This window comes from Aquila chrysaetos, chromosome 6 (assembly GCF_900496995.4).
Source record: "Aquila chrysaetos chrysaetos chromosome 6, bAquChr1.4, whole genome shotgun sequence".
Classification (NCBI taxonomy): Eukaryota; Metazoa; Chordata; class Aves; order Accipitriformes; family Accipitridae; genus Aquila; species Aquila chrysaetos.
Window position 1 is genome coordinate 48,297,188 of NC_044009.1, and position 21,335 is coordinate 48,318,522.

Consider the following 21,335-nt stretch of genomic DNA (forward strand, 5'->3'; position numbering starts at 1 on the left):
ACACGCGAGTGTGGAATCAGCCTCTCTGCCTTCTGTACCCTTATGCAGAATAAGGTACAGATGCAGACCAAGTTAACACTGCTCTTCAAAGGAATCCGGCTGTATCCGTCTGGGACACATACACCCCAAAATGAAGTCATATTGGACTGTCTTTTGAGGGAGAATGCTAGATACCAAAGGACCCTAATTTATTTTCCTCTGTAAATCTGAAGCTTATGCTTACTACCTGGAGCTGGTACTATATGACCTATCAAGAAAACAAAGTCATTTTCATAGTCCCTGCTTTCCTAAATGTCGTCTTTCGTCTTAAAATATGATCTACATTCTTTATTCCTAACTACAAGACTTACTTGCCTTCACTACAACAAACACGTTGAATAAGTCCACTTCAAGCAGTCCCAATCACTTTGTATAACTGACTTTTCTACCACTTTTTGTGTCATATGCAGATAAGATGTTTTCTTCCACTAATAAAAAGAACAGATTAGAAGACTGGGATAAAAAAAAAAAAATCAAAATTCCACAAACACTGCTAAGAACACTTTTTCTTTTTTTTTTTTTTTCCTAATACTTTTAGGAATATCCTCTTTCCAATTACACATAAAGACAAAAAAAGTTTCCTATGAAGAACGGACCTTCCATTTTTATGTGAATAACTCCATGGGCATGAGCATTTATTTGGCTTGAGCCGCCAGAGAACACAATTACACTTGAAAATGCTCGGGCTGAAATTCTTGACAAGGAGTTAAAATGAATTAATTTGCCTCATTAGATGTAGTGCTGTACGATGAAGAGAAATAGCAGAAGTCATCTGATGGGTAACAGAAGGTGGAGGGAAGAAAAGGAAGAATTTAAAATTAAAACTCAATTTCGCAGTAGCCACAAAATGACCTATACATGTGTGGAGGCATCTATAATAGATACAGTAACATGAGACTCCTGCCATGTCCTTGCAGGCAAAACTCCAGGTATACGTCTGGAAGAGAAGATATTAATCGGGCGGATAATTTCTGCACTGAGTACTGGGGGAAAAAACCAACCAACAAATCTGCAACAGCTGAGTTCTGACTGAACCTTTGGAAGTTATTATTCCCATAAAGAGCAGCACGTTGTCCGTGCTGTCTCATGCCTCGGATGCCCCAGTGAAGCAGTCTGTGGAGACCGTTCACCGCCGGGCCGGGAGCAGAAGCGGGACAAAAGCAGCTTTCACACTACTTGTCCCTCTGAGGAGGCATGCCCAGACCACGGGGATTGACGCTGCTCCGCTGCAGCAACCACAGAAGAGCGTCTGTGGACGTGCGTGCCTGGGAAAAAACCACCACCACAGTTAAATCTGCTCGATTTTGTCAGTCAGATCGCCAAGCCTGACCCCAAGCAATGTTTCGCTAAGTCTCCCAGAACTATTTCCCAAATCAAAATTAAACAAGGATTTGGAACAAGCCTCTGCAGTCGATTCACGTCCGTGGGAACTTCTATTCTTCATTTAAACAAGACTGAACGATTACAGTGAAGTTTCAGAAAAATATTAGAGACCACAGGCTGATGTGTACTAGTACTATGAAAAATGATTAGCTCATTAATTCCAGGCACTGTATTCATTTCAAACCCATCATATAGCCTTAATTTTGCAAACAGATGCACTAATGCAGACCTGAACACCACAGAGATTAGCAATTCTCTTCACATGCAGAGAAGAGAGGGAGAGGAGTGCAGGAGACAACTGGTGGAGAACTACAAAACATAGTGCTAAGGTCCACTCTGATGATGAAGATAAGTGACAGAACCGACACACATACAGTTCAATACAAAACAAATTTTGCTAAGGACTCTAGTTAATCTGATTGTTCTTACTAAAAGGAAAAGAAAATAAAATATCAATAAGAGAGTGAATTAAAAAACCACAATCAAATACTACCACCAAGATTTTTAGGGCTCTTAGATATCTGAAGTATGAAAAGCCCTCTAAAATACAACAATTAAAAAAAAAAAAAAACTGAATAAAATTGGAAGAAGACAAAAAAAAAAAATACACCTATACATTACATCTAGGACAAGAGAGTTCTCTAAAAGTAAAATAGTCACAATGAAGGGTGAACAAAACCCCAAAACCCAAACCCTATTTTTGTTTGTTTGTTTGTTTTTAAATTTAATTTTCTATTCTAGTAAATATATAATTAGGAAAATAGGTTAAACAACCCACCTTTACTCTGCAGAAATGACCACATCTTACAACAGCTATCTGGATAGTCTAAGGCACAATCTCTAAGAAGAATTCTTCACTTTGACATGCACTTCTAAGATTTATAATCAAATTTGTGATTTGAATATTCCTGAACCGGATGGTCAGAGAGTTTGAGATCCCTTCAGAGCTATTCTTTGAAGCCCACCTCTCCTTAAAAGGATTTTTCAAAATCTTAGGTGCAATCTTAAGTTCCAGTCTTGAGTTTTTAGAAGGCTGTTATTAACACCACCATTGCACTCCTCAGTGCTGTGGTTTATAAGCTGATCCGTGGACAGCTCTTCTGTGAAAGATGAAGAAAATTGCTTTTTTTTTTTATTGCATGCTATTTTGCAGTCGGTTCACATGAGAATGTGTAAGTGGATGAACACCTCGTTCAGAAGATAACGGCTTTCCACAAATTGAAAAGCTGATTGAGAAATAACGCTGTAATGCCAAAGACTAATTCGGTATGATGGGTTTAGGTCTTTTTAAATTTTTTTTTCCTAATAGCAAAAAAGGGCAGCAATTTATTTCCAGTAAGTCAGGAAATATTTTGTTATTTTTAAGAACTAACATACCTATCATAGTTGACAGCAAATGTGATAAGCAGGTGTCTCTTTAATTCATTGTTAATATTGTCCCAGTAGCAAGGAATCATTTTCAAGCTTTATGTAGCACTACTTTGCCAGAGAAAATGAAGCATTTTACATTTGTTCTTCTGTTGCGCTGTTTCTATAACGTCCACACATTATATTTAGTCTATAAAATTGCACATCTTTAAAAACTTTGCATAGATAGAAATACTGCAACTCATACTGAATACATATATAATAGGAGTGAGAAACATAAAAGTGCTTCAGTATGAGTTGCAATATTTAATGCCTTAAGACTATTTTCAACAGCAAGCCCCAAAATACTTCTGAAGGCTCCTGCAACAGTTTGCCGAGACAGACGCTACTGTTTTCCTAAAACGCTGTCAAATACTTACTGTGAAGATACTGAGCAATGTTTATTATCCACTCATCTGTTAACTTCCCAGCTTTTGTTATCTTGGTACACTTCAGCTGACTTGAAAGATCTCTTGATTCAATCCAACAAACTGTGTCTTCTTTGTAGCTGTAGTCTAGTGTCAAAACTGCAGATCCTTTTACAGGAGATCGGGCAGACATTTTGCTTCCATTAAGGTATAATACCTCAATTGTTTCAGAGCTTGCAATCAGAAGAAGAGGAGGTCTATCAGCAGGCTCTAAAAACAAAGTGAAGAGAATTTAAAGGGTTAAGAGACTGCGTATATCGTATTTAACTTCTCACTTTTAATGTAGTTTTTAATGTTCTTACCTGCATGTTTTAGGAGATATAATAAATTGGTTTTGTTTTTATTTTTGTAACTATCATATATTCCAAATTACTGGTCTATTTTATCCTGCTGTTCTAATGGTTCACATCATTAGAGAAAATTAATTACCCCAGCCCCACAGCTTCTGTTTAATTCCAAGTATCATTATTGCAACATTTTTCATGCCTAAGTCATAAAATGAAATACAACTTATGCAAATTATTTCTATCCAGATTACTGGCATTTCTGAAAGAATGAAGGCCAGGAAAACTTGCAGAACTTACGAGTACACATGAAATGGTAAGGTACTTTTCCTATTAGAGTCTGTAAAATAAGACAAAAACTGAGGAGCGGATGGTGCTAAAGAAAATTAAAACCAACCTAACAAAAAACTCAATGCGGTGAAACCTCGCTACATCATACAGATGATGGGCCTAATACTGTGCATTATAAAGGAGAAAGCATCATGCAATGGAGTTTCCTGACAGCCAAAAGGGAACAAAGAATGCGTAGTTTTCCATTAGGTTACCGTTAATGTCACAATAAACAAACAAACAAAAAATACGAAGAAGCAATTCATGTTAAGATATTACATGCAACTTAAAAGTGTTGTCACATTCACCTGAATCACTTTGCCTAGAAATCCTGCTAGTAATTTATAAAAATACTTGAGCAATGTGTGAATACTGAAGGAAACAAACCCCAATAGTGAAGAATATGTAACTTAAAATAGAAAATGTTCCAGTTCAGCTTAAAACTTTAAAAAGTTACGTTATCCACACAGAGGAACAAACAACTCTCATTGAGACAAATTATTTTTAGCATGAGGATGAGCGCTATGGGGCACAAAAGCAGCTGTTCTTGCTCTGGGTGTATCTTTAATTGCATTACCGTCTCAAACATCCAGGGCTGGTTTGCAGTTATGCATCTGACTTAGCCAACTGCAAATGAATATGATGAGGAGTCTGCTATACATGGTGCCACTGCTGCATTGAGTGACATCTTGTTCTACATCTAGACTAGTACTTTAAACTGAAATAAGGTCCCAGTTAATCCAGAACTGTCAGGGGGACACCTGTATCAAAACCATATGCCAGTAGTTTCCCTCTTTCTTTCTGGGAAGAACTCCTTCATTAGAAACAGTGGGTAACATCGCTTTGCTTCAATTTATAATGAAGAACCGCTGTTGACATAAAATATTATGTGAATTGGCTGGGAAAAAACACCAGACATGTATGTGTTTAAGATAGAGGATAGAGAAACTGCCTCCTGAAAAATCCCCTTCCTATTAGAATTTGTTCAGCATTTGGAGTCCTGCTCCAACCGAGACTGAGCTGATGCAGGACCTTATGAGAAGATTCCCTGAGAGAGGAAGATACGGTGACCCTAAAAATTGCTTCAGGTTATAACTGGAATAACAATGGTGTCTAATTTTGCAATGAAGTATATTCATGTGAAAACCCTTTTTTTTTTTTGTTCTTCTCTTTTGCAACATGGTCAACAGCACTACAACATGTCTGTTCGTCCTGTTCATTTGTTAAACTAAATAAAGTTGTCAAGTGGGCAAACTTTTGGATGTTGTACTTAAAAAAAATTACCCTAAAACATAGCAACTCACACTGCAGTTGCAAGCATATGTGAAAGATATTTGTGTTGCCAAGAGCTCTCACCCCAATGTAATCTGCTTGTATTCAAAGGAATAAATCAATGTTTAAGTGCCATATTGACAAGTAGTACTTTCGGTCAACATTCTACCTAATAAAGTTTTCAAAATTTTACTAAGCAATTCCAGCTGTCTAAATGGAGAAAATAATTGCATAAATAAAAGGATTTGACAAATAATACTTCATCAGCAAGTCTGATTAAAGAGAAAAAAATGCTTCAGTGAATACAGTGCTTAGTGGTCTCACTCAAATCCACAGAAGTAGGCATTAAATTCTGTTCTTTGGTACTATCTGCTTTTATTTAAACATCTCGTTTGATGATTTTTTTTTATTATTTTGTCATGTAAAAAACTTCTTTTCTATAAGGGATCAGCATGTATTCTTTCTAAAGTGGATTTCATTTACTCTTTTCCTATTGTTTCTCATTCCATAATGTATATTCTACCTTGTAACATACTTTTTCCCTCCCCAGTAAATCCCACACTGACATCTGCAAAACCACACTGCTGTAGCATTACTTCCCGAACTTACTGACTGTCCTCATTGGCCTCACATTCACTTCCACCAATACATCAGTCTTACCCGTGCATAAGAATTTTTTAAAAATTTCAGAAGATACCTAACAACTGAAGGGACTGAACTTATTTGTGAAACAACCCCTTGTGGTGTAAGCCACGAGTGAAGCTCCCTAGTCTTGCTTTTTCCAAAAGAGAAGACAGTGCGGTTCTTATTAAGCAATTTATTTGAAATCTGCCAGGTGGGTCCATTTGCAGTCAACAGGTGGCTGGTGTACGTAAATCTCTCTTTCCCGTCTTTCTTGTCAACTTCTGCTACCCATCAGAAGAAGAGAGCCAGACTTAAGAGCTTCTGTCTCCATCACCCAGTCACCCCAGAGACTTCCCAGACTGGTACAAAAGGTATGTTTCCATCAGCATCCTGCTAATTTGGGGGATTTTTTTTTTTTTTTCATCTAACAGCTCTGTGCTCAGCTTCTCCCTTCCCACAAAATACTACTACCGCCTAATTCTGAGTTCAATCACTCTTTTCCCAACCAGCAGCAGTGAGAAAAATCCTTTATTATTAGTTTTGCTCCTATACTTTGTGTTAAGTAAGGCACTTCCACTCTCTGCAATCTATAAAGCCTTCAAGAGAAGGCAGCTACACAGGAGCTGTTTGCAGTTACAAAGCCAGCATGGTCGTTCAAGTGTCCCAGGTTGCAATAGAGAACCATATCCTGTCTTGCGCTATTTTGAACTGACCTATTGACAACTGTAACAAGGATTTAATACCTCACCAAACTCCGGAGAAAGGCTGTATTTTAATATTAATGTCTGAGACATAAGGGAATTCTGAAAAAGAATTAGCGTCAAACCTCCTGAGCAGCAGTTGTAATCAAACCTGGCTGCAGACAAAGAAATCGTAAGGACTCGTGGCACTGCTAAGAGCTTCTGCTCAGCAGGCACTATTAAACATTAAAAATACATCTGTGTTCTGGCAGAACTTCTCCAGAAACTAGATTACTGAGCTTGAAATTATTTTTTTCAAGCAGCCCATACATGAAATAATTCAGTGGATTGAATCAGTTAATCATGTTTTTCCACAGTAGGGTAGGTACCCTGCTTATTTCAGCATTGCTCAGATAAAGGCTGATTTCATAATTACTTATTAAAAAAAAAAGAGTAAAATTATTTTAATGATAAATCTATACAAAAATATTGAAAGTTCCTACAAAAAAATATTTAAAGCATCTTACTGTATTGTATAATGCAGATGAAAAACAAAAAAGATTAAAAAAAAAAATCATGTCTTCTCCCCCAGAAAAACTGTCTGTTTCTCAAGAGCAGAATCTACAAAGCTTAAAAGTTTAGTGGACAGATCTAGGATGAGTTACAGTGAGCTGACAGCAACTTTTCAAATAACTGGACTTCATGTGTGTTATTTTTTCACAAGGTTGTGGGTTTTTTTTTTTTTTTTTTTTTCATTTTATAGGAAAGATAAGAAGTAAAGAGCTCTCTAATCCAGGAAAGTTTTATGATTCACCCCTCTTGACTAAAATGAAAGCATCTTCCTTTGAATTATGTTTAAGATAGAGTAGTGGAAAAGATGAAAGACTTGCATTTCCCCCCTCCCGATCTTGTCTAAAATACAGATCAATAAGTGATGTCACAACAAATCAGAAACTAAGGCATTTTGCACTGCCAACAGTCCTACTTCTCCTCTGGAAGAAAAGCTTCAGAAATGCCAGCAATTTTTTTTTTTTTCTCCCACTATAATGACATGAAAAGGATAAAAACCAGAATTCAGTGTTTACAAGCAGCTTAAAAACCCTTCTCCTGAGGTATGCATTGTAAATTATAAGCGCTTTGCTCTTAGCAATACCTGTATTGTATAAAACTCTGAAAAATATTTAGTGGCCTTGAATAAAATGCAGTCCGATTCTATTTTGAAATTAATTTTCGATGTTTATCCAGAATATACCCCACAAATGGGCTGCTTTATTTCTAAAGCTTCAAAACTTAGTTCTGTGAGATTTTACGAGAAAACTGTGTTGTGAATCAATTTAAGAGTGATGAATCTTTCCTAAATACCAGAAAAAGCTTTTTGCTTTAATCATTATCAGTTCATACTGCTTTATCTACATGACAAATGTTTCTTATCACATGGCATTTCTCTCTAGATAGGCTATGCAGATATACCAGGAACTTTTGGAAGAAAGATGATTTTTTTTTCCTCAGCTAAAGATTTCCAATTCTGTAATTTTGTTTCCTTAAATATTCTTTTCATCAAATGCAGGCCTTGCGATATAGGCATACAAACTTGGTAAACAAAGAAGTTCTAAAACTCTGTTCAGCAAAGCTATGTTTTGTTTCATTTTCCCCTCGGAAGAAGTCATTAACTGCTTCTTTATTCATAAAAGAAAGTGTGGTTAAAAAGTCTGGAAACAAACATGGTGTGCCCCCAGCTGTTTTGATACCTATTTTAACATCCTTCCCAAAGGTACGGTGCAGCTAAAAGTTTCCGGCTCCAAAGTTATTTAAATGAGCTGAGGAAGAAAATGCAGAATTTAATGAGGGATAAACCTTACCACCTTCACAGCCAAGCATTTGGCTGCCTGAAGGGTAAGAAAAAAGTAGCTTCTGTGAACTTCTTTGCTAATTGTACCGTACCACCCGCGGGAAGATGGTTGCGCAGGGATGGGCTCCGAGGCTGGGCAAGAGCTGCTGGGGATCTCCAGCGGCCACCGCACCCGTCCCCTGCGCCGGGGCAGGGCTCCTTTGGACCCGTGCCCACCAAGCTTGGCACCTTCGGTACCTGGGGTCTCCACCGTGTCCCCCGCTTCTCTACTCGTAAATATTCAGAAACCTCCCACTCAATTTACAGAGACAACTGAGATGTGGCAAAGGGCTGATAGTTTGGTGTTGCATATTGTGCCGTATCTAGGATCTCAACCTGGATGGCAATTCATATTCTTAGCAGATCTGCCGTTATTAACGTGGAAAGTTTTACATAATGCCTAACCTAACCTAAACCTTTACTGCTGCTTCTTATCTTTCATACCTTTTACACACAGAACAGAATATTCCTTAGCTCATTTTCTTTATCTATTTGACTACTTTTGTCAAATGTAGACAAAGCGGATAGCTTGCTCTCTTCATCCTTATTTCCTTCAGGCTTTTTAAGGCAAAAAAAGTTGATAATTTTTCCAAGTGCTCTTTTTTTTTTCCCTTAGACACCTTTTCTTCCTGGATTCTGTTCTACTCACCCACAGCTGCCTTGCGTGGTGCCCCTTACTGGATGTCCTATCCCAGCTGAAGACCTCCCAGTATTGAGTAAGTAGCAGGATTACTTCATACATCTTGGAAGTAATAATCCTACTTATACATATCAAGATAGTACCTCTACCCCTGCGCAATGGGATGACGTGGACTCATTTCCAACTTGTGATCCATTACACATTTTAGATACTTTCCACCAGCCTTGCTTTTGTCCCTGCTCAAACCTTATCCTACAAGGCCGAAACCCGTGAAAAGCAGCTTGTATGATCAGTGAAGCTACAAATGTAACGGTAAGGGTGTAGGAAAGTGACCTGCCAGCACGTGGAAACTTCTCTATTTTCCACACAGTAAACTGGGCCCAGTGAAGCAACATAAGCTATTACAAGTCACTGCAGCTCTTGCAGAGCTCTGCGATAAAAGCACCTTCATTACTGTGCCTGGCATCTTTTTGACCTCTGTGGCCTGTGATGTATTTGACCCAAATATTCATCATATTGATAATTTAATCCAGCATTAATTCAAAGAAAAGTTGTGTTTACACAAAAAAACAATGTAATGAGCAACACTCATCTCTTTGCAGCACTGTGATTTTGATTTGCACTGTCCTGCAGTTATTTCTCTGATTAATGAGTAGTGATCCCTTTCTGAAAATAACAGAAAAAGTGAAAACTACTGTAAAATAAACATGATCAAGTATTAAAAAATACAGAGGAGTAGTTCTCCTCTGTTAATCTGATTCATTTCATCAAGACCACCAAGACACTGGCAGCTCACTACAACACTCAGTTGTTACACAGTCTGCTGGATCTAAGAAGGGAAACTCAAAGGCTCATCTCAAGCCCAGTACTGGCACCATGAGGATTTCCTGATCTAGAATTGTGTTATTGATTTTCATGTAGTGGAGGAAGAATATTAAAATATTTTTATTTTGTATGGACTTTCTTATCTCACAATACTTCGCTGTTGATTTTTAAAAAATTGCTCAGCTATGTTGTGTGGATCAATACAAAACTTGGTACAAACAGTAAAAAACTCTGTAACTCTTACTGGTGCTCAAGTCAGACATATTTAGCAATGCTCTTTATGTGAGGAAGCCTCAAAAAAAACCAGTAGACCTTCCTATTTTCTGATGACAAAATAACTACAAAAAAGGAAGACTCAAAAAATATATAACAAACACAGCTTTATACTTGAGTGTTGAATCATTGTGCATGTCGAATAATTGCTTAAGGAACTTTGGGTTTTTTTTTAATATAAAAGCATTGTTAATTCAATATGCTGAGTAAGAAAATACTGTGTACCATATCGCTTCATTAAACACAATTCACTAATTTCCTCAAATACCCAATCCACTATTACTAATGAAAACATGCACCAAGCAACAAAAAGCCTAGTGCGAATATGTATATCATGAAGTTCACCTCTTGGGATATTGCAAGGACAGAGCAATCTCATGTCTTTTTTTAACCTAAGGATACAATTACCTCACAATCATTTCCTCTGTCTTCTCACTATCTCCGTTGTCTTCCCAGAGTAAACAGCCTATTTTTTTTTGTGGGAGGAAAATCTTTGATTTATTTATGAGCAGGGAAACTGGGAACTGTTCTTGGCTGAATTGAGTATTTCACTTTAATTAATAATAACCATATAATAACTTCAAATATTTCCCTTGGAGTATTGTCATAATACGTGAAAAGTTTTTCTAGGGTTGTTGTGTGGCTCTTTGTAGTAGAGTGAAGGAAAGTCCATCTCCTCTGTGTTTGTCTCTGTCTATCTTTTAATACATATCCTCTACATAGGACCAAAACACAAAATATTTTCATTAAGGTAAAAAGACGTTAAAACTTACCATTTTTGGCCTTGCAGGATTTGTTATCAGGCTGAAGTACATAACCCTCCACACAGCTGCAAGTGTATGATCCATCTGTATTTACACACATCTGGCTACAGCTTCCATACATATTGCATTCATTCAAATCTAAAGGGACATTAATGAGATCTTGTTTAAGGATTAGAAAAAAAAAGAAATTCAACAAAAAAATCAGAATTATAAGAGAAAAGTTTAAGTCATTAAGTCACTATGGTATGATGCTTTATGTTTTCCCCTTCTCAAGCCATGACCTTATCATGGATGTTGGCTGTTGAAATCACTCCAGTAACCAAACAGAAGGCTAGGAGTTTTCAAGTTCAATAGCTATTAATTTTGAAAGATAAAACCTTCATTTTTTCAAGTAGTGTCCAATGTCTACGTCATGTTAGGGGGACATTTGGGTTCTTGTTCATACTAGAGACCACTAGTTATCGCGGTTGATGAATGAAGCAACATTTCAAGAGAGGAAATAATTGATTATCCTTCTCAACCTATTTATGCTGGCAATGTCTTATAGTTCCTTAAATGAACTGTCACAACTTCTACATTAAACCATCATCCACTACACCAAAAACTATATATTTCTCTAATAAATATAAAGAACAATTTTCTCAACTAGGGTATATAGGCATAATACCATAAAATCAAGATATGCTATTTAACAGTGGTTGAGGGTTTAAGTAATAAATTGACATTTTAAAAAACTGCTGTTGAAATTATTTCTTCAGATATATTTTTAATCACAAAACATGACAACCATGGAGCAAAAGAACTTATAATAAATTACATTTATGAAGAATCTGGCTTAGCACTATTACTTGGAGAGAGGAGTGATTGGTAGTGAGCATATACATAAGGCAACAGAACTCCAATATGATTATAAAAAGAGAAAAAATAAACCAGGAAACAAATACCTGGATAGAGAACTAAGAAGTCATATATTTCAAAAATGGAAAAGAACACCCATTTCAGTCTACAATTAATTATGCCGAAATAACATTCCCAGCTAAGTTGTATGATCTCAGAGTGTTCATTTATCAAATTCTAATCTAGGTGTGACTTTATGGGCACGAGGCGAAATGCTAGAAGTTTTACAGGGTCTCCTGGTAGTGAGGTCTGGAGAGCAGCTCGCACAAACGAGCTGTAAGCTTGGCTGAGCAGGGGGAGAGACTCCCCACCTCCGCCAGTCTGGCTGAAGACGCTTTCCTTCCAGTAACTTAAGACTACCTACTGCTGGGGCGCAGGCACGAGAGCACCGAAGCAGCAGCAGGGAGGTCCTGACCCTTGTTTTGGAGAGGGATTCTTTCCCCCTCCTTGCTCCAGAAACCCACGCTCGTTCCCTGATGAACACCTTTGAAGACGGGCGAGGAAGCGGCTGTGCCGGCCAGCCTGCCGTTGGCCGGAGCTGGCAGCCCACCGGCGCCTCGCCGCACCTGACAGCCATCAGGGAACCATTAGGGTACCTGGGTCTTACCGTTACAGCGTATTTCGTGTTTACCTGTGCAGCTTCTTCCATCACGGCTTGTTTCATATCCATCTCCACAGTAACACCTGGTGCCATTCCTGGTAATGGCACATTTGTACTGGCAATTCATCTGCTGGCATTTGGGTAGCAATTCTGTAAATTATATTAGTTAGAGCGAAATGTCACTAAATGTTTTTATTATTCCTGAATTGCAACTGGAAAAGAAACTTTTATAGTTGTAAAGAAACTTTTATATATAGGTAAGTGCATGTCTCAGGAAGGAAACACCACTATCATTTATGTTAGCTGGGTTTGGAAATCTGACACATACATTGCAAAACGCTTGCTTTGAAAATTGCATTTCAGCAAGTTAATAAATAGAAATCAGCATTTTATTTCTATCAAAAGTTGCTCACAAGTTTATTATCGAGGTGTACTGTTGCTCTGCTTAGACATCCATTTTTTGCACATCAGTCATTTTCAGTCAAAGCAATGATTTGGAAAAAAAAACCCAAAAAACAAAAAACAAACACCAACGCTCAAACAGTTAGATTATAATTATAAAAAACAGCCAAGGTTATGAGAAAGGTTTCAACATCTATGTCTTTCCTATTCCTCATATCAATTGATTTTCTATCCTTTTAAAGCTTGTTTTGATTTATTGATACACATATAACCTTCACAGCAATCAATGGGAATACGTTCTAGCTCAATAATTTAACATTGGACACGTAATGCTGGATAAACAGTGGCCATTATATACGTCATTACTACTGAAGTCCTTCATAGAATCTATTGCTTAAATACATACCATCAGCACAAGGCATGATGCTAGCAACCAGAAGAAATATTGTAGAAATATACACTGTAATGTTTTCCATCGTGAAACAGCATTAAAACAAACAAAAAAACCTCAAACACTTCTCAGCCCCAAGCTGTATGACATGTATCAATAATTGTGCTGATCAAAAAGAACAGTGTTTTAATGAACAACAACATTTTTCCCTCCAGGAAAGTAAGAAAAGGATTGAGGAAAACAGCTTAAGGAGTTGATCTGAAGATATTTTTCAAACCTATATGCAGATGGATCAGAAAATAACCTGTAAATGGACAGAGAAAGGTTCTGGTACAGGGTTGGCTTTAAGTAACTAGGTATGTCCTAACAAAAAAGAGAAATCTGTACTTTAATATCTGGGCAGTTTTATTCCATCTGATCATTATTCATCAAGTTCTACTTGGGAGTAGAATGAAAATGCATATGAAAAGGAGTCTGCATCAGCATCCGAGCCCTGGGGCTTCAATTCTGGAATGTCTGCCGGTGTCAAAATAAAGCTGCAATTTTGGGAGAAAAGTGGATGTGGCTGGCACCCAAACTTAGTACTTACTATAATGCAACTATTCTAAAAACAAAGAGGTTTCACACAATTATCTCAGGGCATTCCCTAGAACTCTGTAATCCACACAATCTACAGACTGACTAGAGGCTGATAAACCACCCACTGTCTAAATCTGCCCATTTTCCAAGTGGTTTGTGGGTTATTTCTCTGCCTTTTGTGCCCTTGTGAATAGGAAGATAATACATTTTTTGGCTGTAGCTTGTTTTGTTGGTTTCTTGTCCCTAGTCCAGTCCTTAAATCTATTACACCTTTCCAAGAACAAGTCCCACGCAGAATGCAAACCAGGAAACTTCCCTAAGATAACATGAAATGGAACTGCATGCCGGGGTGTGGAGCTAGAACCGTGGCTGATTAGGTAGTATGTGTTTATTTAGTATTTCTATCTGAACAAAATCGACATATACATTTCATTTTCTAAGCAAACATGGATCAACCATCCTTTACAACCTATAATTTTCTCCCTCAAATATTTGTCTGATGCTGTACAGCCAGGAGCTTTTACCGGATGATAACTATTTGACTCACAAACGGGACTTGGCTAGTTTGTACTTTTTCCATAATGGGTGCAGACAGCCAGCAGCTTAAACCAGAATAGTAGGACCTGTACACAGCCAGTAAAGGCTGCTGGAGAACAGCAACGATAAATTGGCAAGTGAGATCCATTAAGGGAAAATTAATAAAAACAGTCTATCTGCTCATATGTTTCACAAACACTGTTCCATTTAATTGATTTTAAATCATTGCAGTATCACGTGGGTGGCTTTTAACAACAAAACAGTTGCATTTTCCTTACAGTAAGTATAACCGAAGTGCTGTGGATAGACCGTTTCTGCCAAAAATATTTCTTGTCACACATCTCAACCTTCATTCTTTCCGCACTTTTTTATTTCTCATGCTGTCTCTCACAACTTTGTTGGTGTCATCATCCCATCTGCTACGCTTTTAGAAAGGGCTTCTCTGAGGAGGTAGTCTACTTATACTTCCTTCCCTTACACAAGTCCCTACATTCACTTTATTGTTAATACTGTCTGATCCTATTGATCAATTGATGAATTAATTTCAAATTTATTTTCTCAAAGGATATGTTTCATGGTCCACTGTCAATAATGGTTTCAGACAGTTGAAACTGGACCAGTGAGAAAAACAAAATATCTTCTGTCATTTTAGCCAGCTAGGAAAAGCAGCAACCTATCATTTCCCTCCAAGTTTTACAGTAAAACTACTTTTACCAGTTTCCCTGGAGGGAGACGGCTGGCCAGGCAGCCAGCCTGGAATTCTTCAAGCACACCAGATTTTCCCACAAATCCACTTAAGAAGCACTGTTGACTGCCATATGTTTCTGACTTCAGACTAACATTTTCCCCCCACTAAATCATCCATCAGATTATTACAACAGTAATTTGCCTCCATTCACAGCTCCAGTGAAGAGTTTTCTTATTGCCTGTGTGAGAGACACCTTCATGTCCCAGAACATTTTTGCTCTATTGCTGATCTGTTAAACCTGCCAGGGGAATCCACAAGCAGAAAAGAAAAAAAAAAAAAAAAAAAACAACGTCAAGGGTAAGGAAATATATCTTCTATTTTACTAGTTCTTTTGTTTTCTTCATTTTAAGTAACTGATCCTGAAAACCTTTGGAAGAAAATGGAGTTTGTTTGCCTCTGGAAATGTCTGAAGTATTGAAGGACATGCCGTGGAAGACATTGTACACATTTATGGTTTGGTTAGATTTGTAACAGGCTTCTTGGAAAGAGGCGAGGAGGCAAAGAAAAATCATGAAGCAGTGAACACTGACATTTTTAATGCTCCAGATAGGAAATTTAAAGACAGGAAAGCCAGGGATGCTCATTTCTTGTTCTTTGCTACCTTGCTTTTGTATCAGAGTAAAATTCTGCACCCACTTTGCTCTTCCATTCTCCATGTGAATTGGTTTACAAAGTACATAGGCGGTGAAGAACGAGCATCACTGAGCTTTCCACTTTCATCACAGCTACCGAAACCTCTGAATTTGTCAAAGCATGGTATTTCTGCTGCAAGATTTAAAGGAAGAAGCTGCACTGAGGGAAAGCAAAAGGACAGAGCTTTATAGCTCGCAAGGAGACCCACAATTCAAGACCTGGAGCTGCAGAGCAAGCCGTGAGATTTGCAGAAATACAGGGTAGCAGAAGTAGTTGTGAGTGCCTTTAGGATGATCTATTTTCTCCAAGCCCAGGGAGTACTGACAATTCATCCAGCTCTGATTTAGGTCATTTTGTTCAGTGTTTTCTTTCTTCCACAGGAGACATGAAGGGCAGCAATCTTTCTTCCCTACATCCCCGTAAACGAGCCTCTCTAAAGTTGTGCTCCAGGTCTACCACAAAAGCCACCCTGCTTTCTCAAAGACACCCGTGTCAATCCTATGCTTCCTGACTTTCATACTCCTCTAACTCCCAGGTATGTAGTCCCATAGGAGAGTAGTCAATCAGGCAAAGATGCTGCTGATCTCATCTCCCCGAAAGCGATATACCTTTGACAATGACTCAGAGGAGCTGTAAGCTTCTTGGACAAACTGCTCCCACAGGACTTCATATTAATAAAATCCTGGCTTCATTTATTCCTTCGGTGTTCAAGGAAATACACTGCTTATCATAGTTCATCCAAGATGAATGATATAAGGAACTAACATCTCTTGGATGGCTTTTTAATGAAAGGATTAACCAATTGATCTGACTATCCTTTTTGTCAGTTCCTCCTGAGCTGACACGAGGTTCACAATAGGTTCACACCAGGTTCTCAAGCTTAGATGTTTTGGCTGTTTCTGTTAACAAGAAAAGCAGTTCAGCTTGCAGTTTCTTAATACTGAAAACTTTTTTGGCTCTTGGGGATTGTCAAGCAATAGACTAGATTTACGAAGATACCTCAGTTATCTCAGTAAAAGCTTTGCCTTTCCTGAGAGGATGAAAGAGGACTAGATTCACACCCAGTGAAATGCATTTAGATGCCCTTATTCCTGAGCCACTTGGATGATAATAAGGCCTTTTGGCTGTAGTGCATTCCCAATTATGTTTCATAAGTACATCTGTAATACAGAAATCCTGTACTGCTCTTTTTGTAATGACAATATATGCTGGAGAGCATAGGCAACTTTACAGTACTCTGTAAATTAAAATTTACTGATTACATAAAGTTGAAAATCCTCAATGATACAGAGCTGGAGTAAATAAAAGCAATTGGCTCAAGTTTACCAGTTCGAAGAGCAAGATAATATGCCTAGGGAATAATAGCAGAGCTTCTGCTGTCAGTTTGGGACTTCACCATTTGAAACGACAAAGGATCCTTGTCAAATACTTCATCAGAGAAGGACTATGCGCTACCAGTGCAATTTTGCCTGGGAAAAAGGGAAATGCATCTCCGAGAGCATTGGGATAAGTATTTCCCATAGAGAAAGTGTTGATATCAAGGCCCAGGATGCTCGTGAGTCCTTTTCTTCTAGGATGCAGCTGTTTGTGGTTGTGCCCACCCTGATGGATATCTGGAGGATAAACTCAGATTTGTGCAGGATCAGAGAATGGCCTCAGGGATTAGCAGGGGAATGGAGAGCTGCAATCTGAGGGGAGACTACAAGTTTTTGTGTTGATTAGTGCCAGGAGATGAAAACGAAGAGGAATTATGGCTGCTGTCTATGAATATATCAGAGGATCAACAGCGGGGAAAGAGACAATTTAAGCTAAAGGGCTATTGGCAGAAGTACAAATGGCTATAAATTGCCCATTAATAAATTCTGGCTGAAAATGAGAAGGTTCTTAGCTATTACTGTAATCAGGTTCTGGAACTCCTCTTTGAATGGGAACAGCAGGGACAGAAAATAAATAAATGCTTTTGACATGGATCATGATAGGTTTGTGAAAGACAGCATATGGAAAGGCCCCTGAAACACCAGAAACTGCATTCATGACCCAGGAGGTTCCTTCTACTACTATATTCCTCAAGCAACACTCTATCTTATGCTAAAACATCATTTTTCATTATGGAACTAAGATGAATCCTTTTTTCCTTGTCTCTGGAACGTACCCAAAGGAAAACTTAGGGGAGCTTGTTACTGAACTAGTCTTCTAATTGTACTCCATACATATTCTTTTTTTCTTAAATATTCGTATTCTTTTTGGCAGCTTTGTGTTTCATGAATTTACTTGATCTTATCACTGTGTTATTCATTCAGTTTTTGTGATTCAATATTCATACACTGATGTCTAGACTATTCTTATCACCCATATGCCGTAAGCCTTATTTTTCTTTTCTAGTTCATTTTCCGAGTTTTTGAAGTACAATTCTTTTAGAGATTAAACTCTTTAATGTAATCTACCCTAAGTTTTTTGTTTGTTTGTTATTGTTGATGTTATATACACAATATAAAGCTCTACAGTTTGCTTCTCCGGCAGAAAAAGGTAGCTTGATTGATAGAATTCAATTGCTGGATTGAAATAAGGCAGCATGTTTTTATCTTATATTTGTTGGCCATTTTATTAGTTTTGACTATAGCACCATAAAAAAACCTCAAACCCCTGAACTTTGTCACACACCTCAGCCCACAACTCTGTTATGGTAGATACACCACTGAAAAAGAAATATGGAAATCAGAGATTAGATTCATAACCTTATAGTCCCGCTATAGGTGACCTCAAAGTTCAGCAGAGAAGCAGAAGGAGTCCAATTTCAAAAAACATGCAATATATGGCAGATATGTCCCATTATACTCAAACCAGGGGGAGAGAAGTGGAACAACACCTTAGGCTAGAAAAAAGATTCCTGTTTGCCCTTAGAAAAGCGCTTAGATGAACATGTCCTCCACCTGTTTTGCGTTTCCCATGGCTAGCCCAGGTCAAGCTGCAGCCTCTGCGTCCGGGCACCATCTGAGTCACTGCTGCTTCCTGACTCATGGTCAGGAGCCTTGGGTAAACAGGGGACTGAAGTTGTTTTTTACTACTTCCTAAAATAAACCACCCATTCAGCAAAAAAATAGCTAAAATTCAGAAGCGTTAAAGACTGAGACCTTTACAGTTAGGGTCTGCAAGCCAGCCTCCAGCTGCCTAACCCCAGAGATCCATTAGGCAGTACAGGATTTCTGTATAATGCACAGACAGGGTAACAATAGCCCAGAATGACAACTGACAAACCCTGCATCCTGAATGACCTATAGCAACTTAAAGCAAATTGGAAGTCCAGGGTATAACTGCAATCCTTTTCCTTCATAGAGCTTAGATGTCTAAGCCTGGACTGCTGTTAGGTAACTCCATTTGCTTAAACTCCAGAGTGCAGAACCTTTTTCTAAGGCTAGAGTGTTACAGTAATATTTCTAGGACATAAGCAGAGAAATGATGCTTGAGAATGGTGCTCTGTCCTCGGTACCAGGCTGCTCCCGCATTTTCCATAAAATAGTTACTGGATAAAACATATTAACAGATTGCTGTATTTCCAGCCTTTGCCATTACTATAATCATCAGGCAACAGTCATACTCCAATGAGCATTCTCTGAGCCCACAAAACTCCCTTTTTCCAAACAGAATTGATTCAACACAAGAACACCTTACGTGGCGTAAGACGCAGTGACCGGTGCGTGCTATGGGGGAACGGTTGGTGGGGTATGAGGTGTGAATACCCCGAGGCTGAAGGCACACCTGGGTAATCCCGGGTCCCTCCTCCTAAGCAAGTGCTATAACGACAACGCTGTCACGTAAAAGCTGAGAACCAGCTTTTGTCATATTAGTTATCATTCATAAGAAAAAGTTGTCTTAACTATACTGTATCAGAGCTCATCCCCATCAGTAGGTGTCTCCACGTTGGAAAACCTTGGTCCGTAACACCAAGAGATGCAGAAAGTTTTACTTGAAATAGGGAAGGTGTCTGCTCAAGGTAAGCACTTCTGAGCATGGTGGCACACGGATTGTACTTCATAAATTCTACCTGATGTATCTCAACCCTCTATTGGATCTTTCTACACATCACTGTCTATGTGTTGGCAATCAGTTGCTGAACACCTTAATATATTATTTTAAATAGACATTACAATGTATTTGTCTATTTTATGTTTACAAGAAAATTACACATCTTGTTTAATGCACTTGTCAGTCTGCTCAAAACCAGAAGTGTCTTACTGTGATTATTGTTCAGTGAAAATGGGCACGTCTTACTAAGTAAGTTCATGCTGGTTGTGAGTAACAAGATACTATTTTTAAAAGACAGATTTCTTCTTTCTTGTTTTTTTTTTTTTAGTTGTTTTTTTTTGTTGTTGTTTTTTTTGTCATTTCCAACATAATGAAGTCAGAAAGAAAGAAGAGTGTTGCAGGAAGAACAAAGCTTAAATAAGCAAATCAGATCTTCCAAATCCATACTCCAGTCAGCACTCCTTTTCAGATGTGAGTACATCCATCTTCAAAATATTACCTAATAGTATCTCTCTCCCATGTTCATGGATAAACTTATTTTTCAAGGATGTACTATTGAAATTTCTTCCTGCCTAAATCTTGACCTACAATATTTGGCTGAGCTTCAAAACAATTTGTTTTATGTCGTGTTCTTCAACCATAGCATCACAAAACACTTTAAAAGATGAGATCAGCAGGTAGTAGGCATGTGGTAAAATATTAGCTTCACCAGTGGAAATGGCTCATTATTTTGACCTTTTGCTGTTTTAGTTATACCTTGGCTGCCATACACAAGCATAAGAATAAGCTAAAGAGAAGTTCACATAGGAAAATTTAAACTGCGTAAGTGATTTCATGACTAAAGAGAAGAGAGTCATTTATCTGGTTATTAACCTGGATACAAGATATAGATTTAAAAGAATAGATTGCCTCTATATGAGAAGAATACACATATTTATTTAAGTTTATATAAATCAGTTTATAGTTTTAGGTATTTTCACAGTATTGAATACATACTGAAGCAGGTTCACTGAGTTACAGCGAATCACCATTAAATTAGGTGTGTCTAATAAGATATGAAGCCTGACAATACTGAACATGTTCATTAATAAGCCGGAAATGAAAGTAGTGGCTAATAAAGTTTGTGAATAGTGATAAAGACTGGTAGAATGGATAAACTATAGAGAGGACTGGCAGTCAACAAGAGCAGACCACGTGGGCTTCTTAGTAGTCTGGACCTAGTCATATAAAATGCATTTACAGAGTTAGCTCACAATTTCTCAGCCTTATAAAAGTAAACTGCATTTCAGTGCCTGAGGAATGCTTGGAGAGAAAAAACTGTAACCTGCTGGCAGGAGCAGAGCATGCTCTGGTGTGAAAAAAGTTCAGTAATGTTTTGGGAGGTAAAGGATGTTAGGAAGCCTCTCAAGGGGAGCTCTGGAAATCTAAATATGGCTGAGGGGTCTGTCTCTGATGAGGCATGTCCCCTCTCCTGGGTCGTCCCTTCACTAAGACTTGTCCTTTATTATTCCCATTCCAGAGGTATGAACCTTATTCTCCTCCCACCAAAAAATCTTTCTGGGATTTTCATCTGAGCATAAGAAAACACTTTTTCACTGTGAGGGTGGTTGAACACTGGAACAGGTTGCCTGGAGAGGTTGTGGAGCCTCCATCCTTGGAGATATTCAAAACCCGACTTGACATGGTG

General features: G+C 38.1%; 1 protein-coding gene across 7 annotated transcripts in view; it reads right to left on the reverse strand.

The window, feature by feature from the left end:
- The window catches only part of LRP1B (LDL receptor related protein 1B), a 759,343-nt gene that overhangs the window by 364,828 nt on the left and 373,180 nt on the right, over positions 1 to 21,335 (reverse strand). For all 7 annotated transcript variants that reach the window (XM_030018329.2, XM_030018325.2, XM_030018333.2 and 4 more), the window contains 3 exons: positions 12,366 to 12,485; positions 10,847 to 10,975; positions 3,210 to 3,467 (listed from right to left, as the gene is read on the reverse strand). In XM_030018329.2, coding sequence (XP_029874189.1) covers positions 3,210 to 3,467; positions 10,847 to 10,975; positions 12,366 to 12,485 — 507 coding nt within the window. The remainder of the gene's footprint in view (positions 1 to 3,209; positions 3,468 to 10,846; positions 10,976 to 12,365; positions 12,486 to 21,335) is intronic.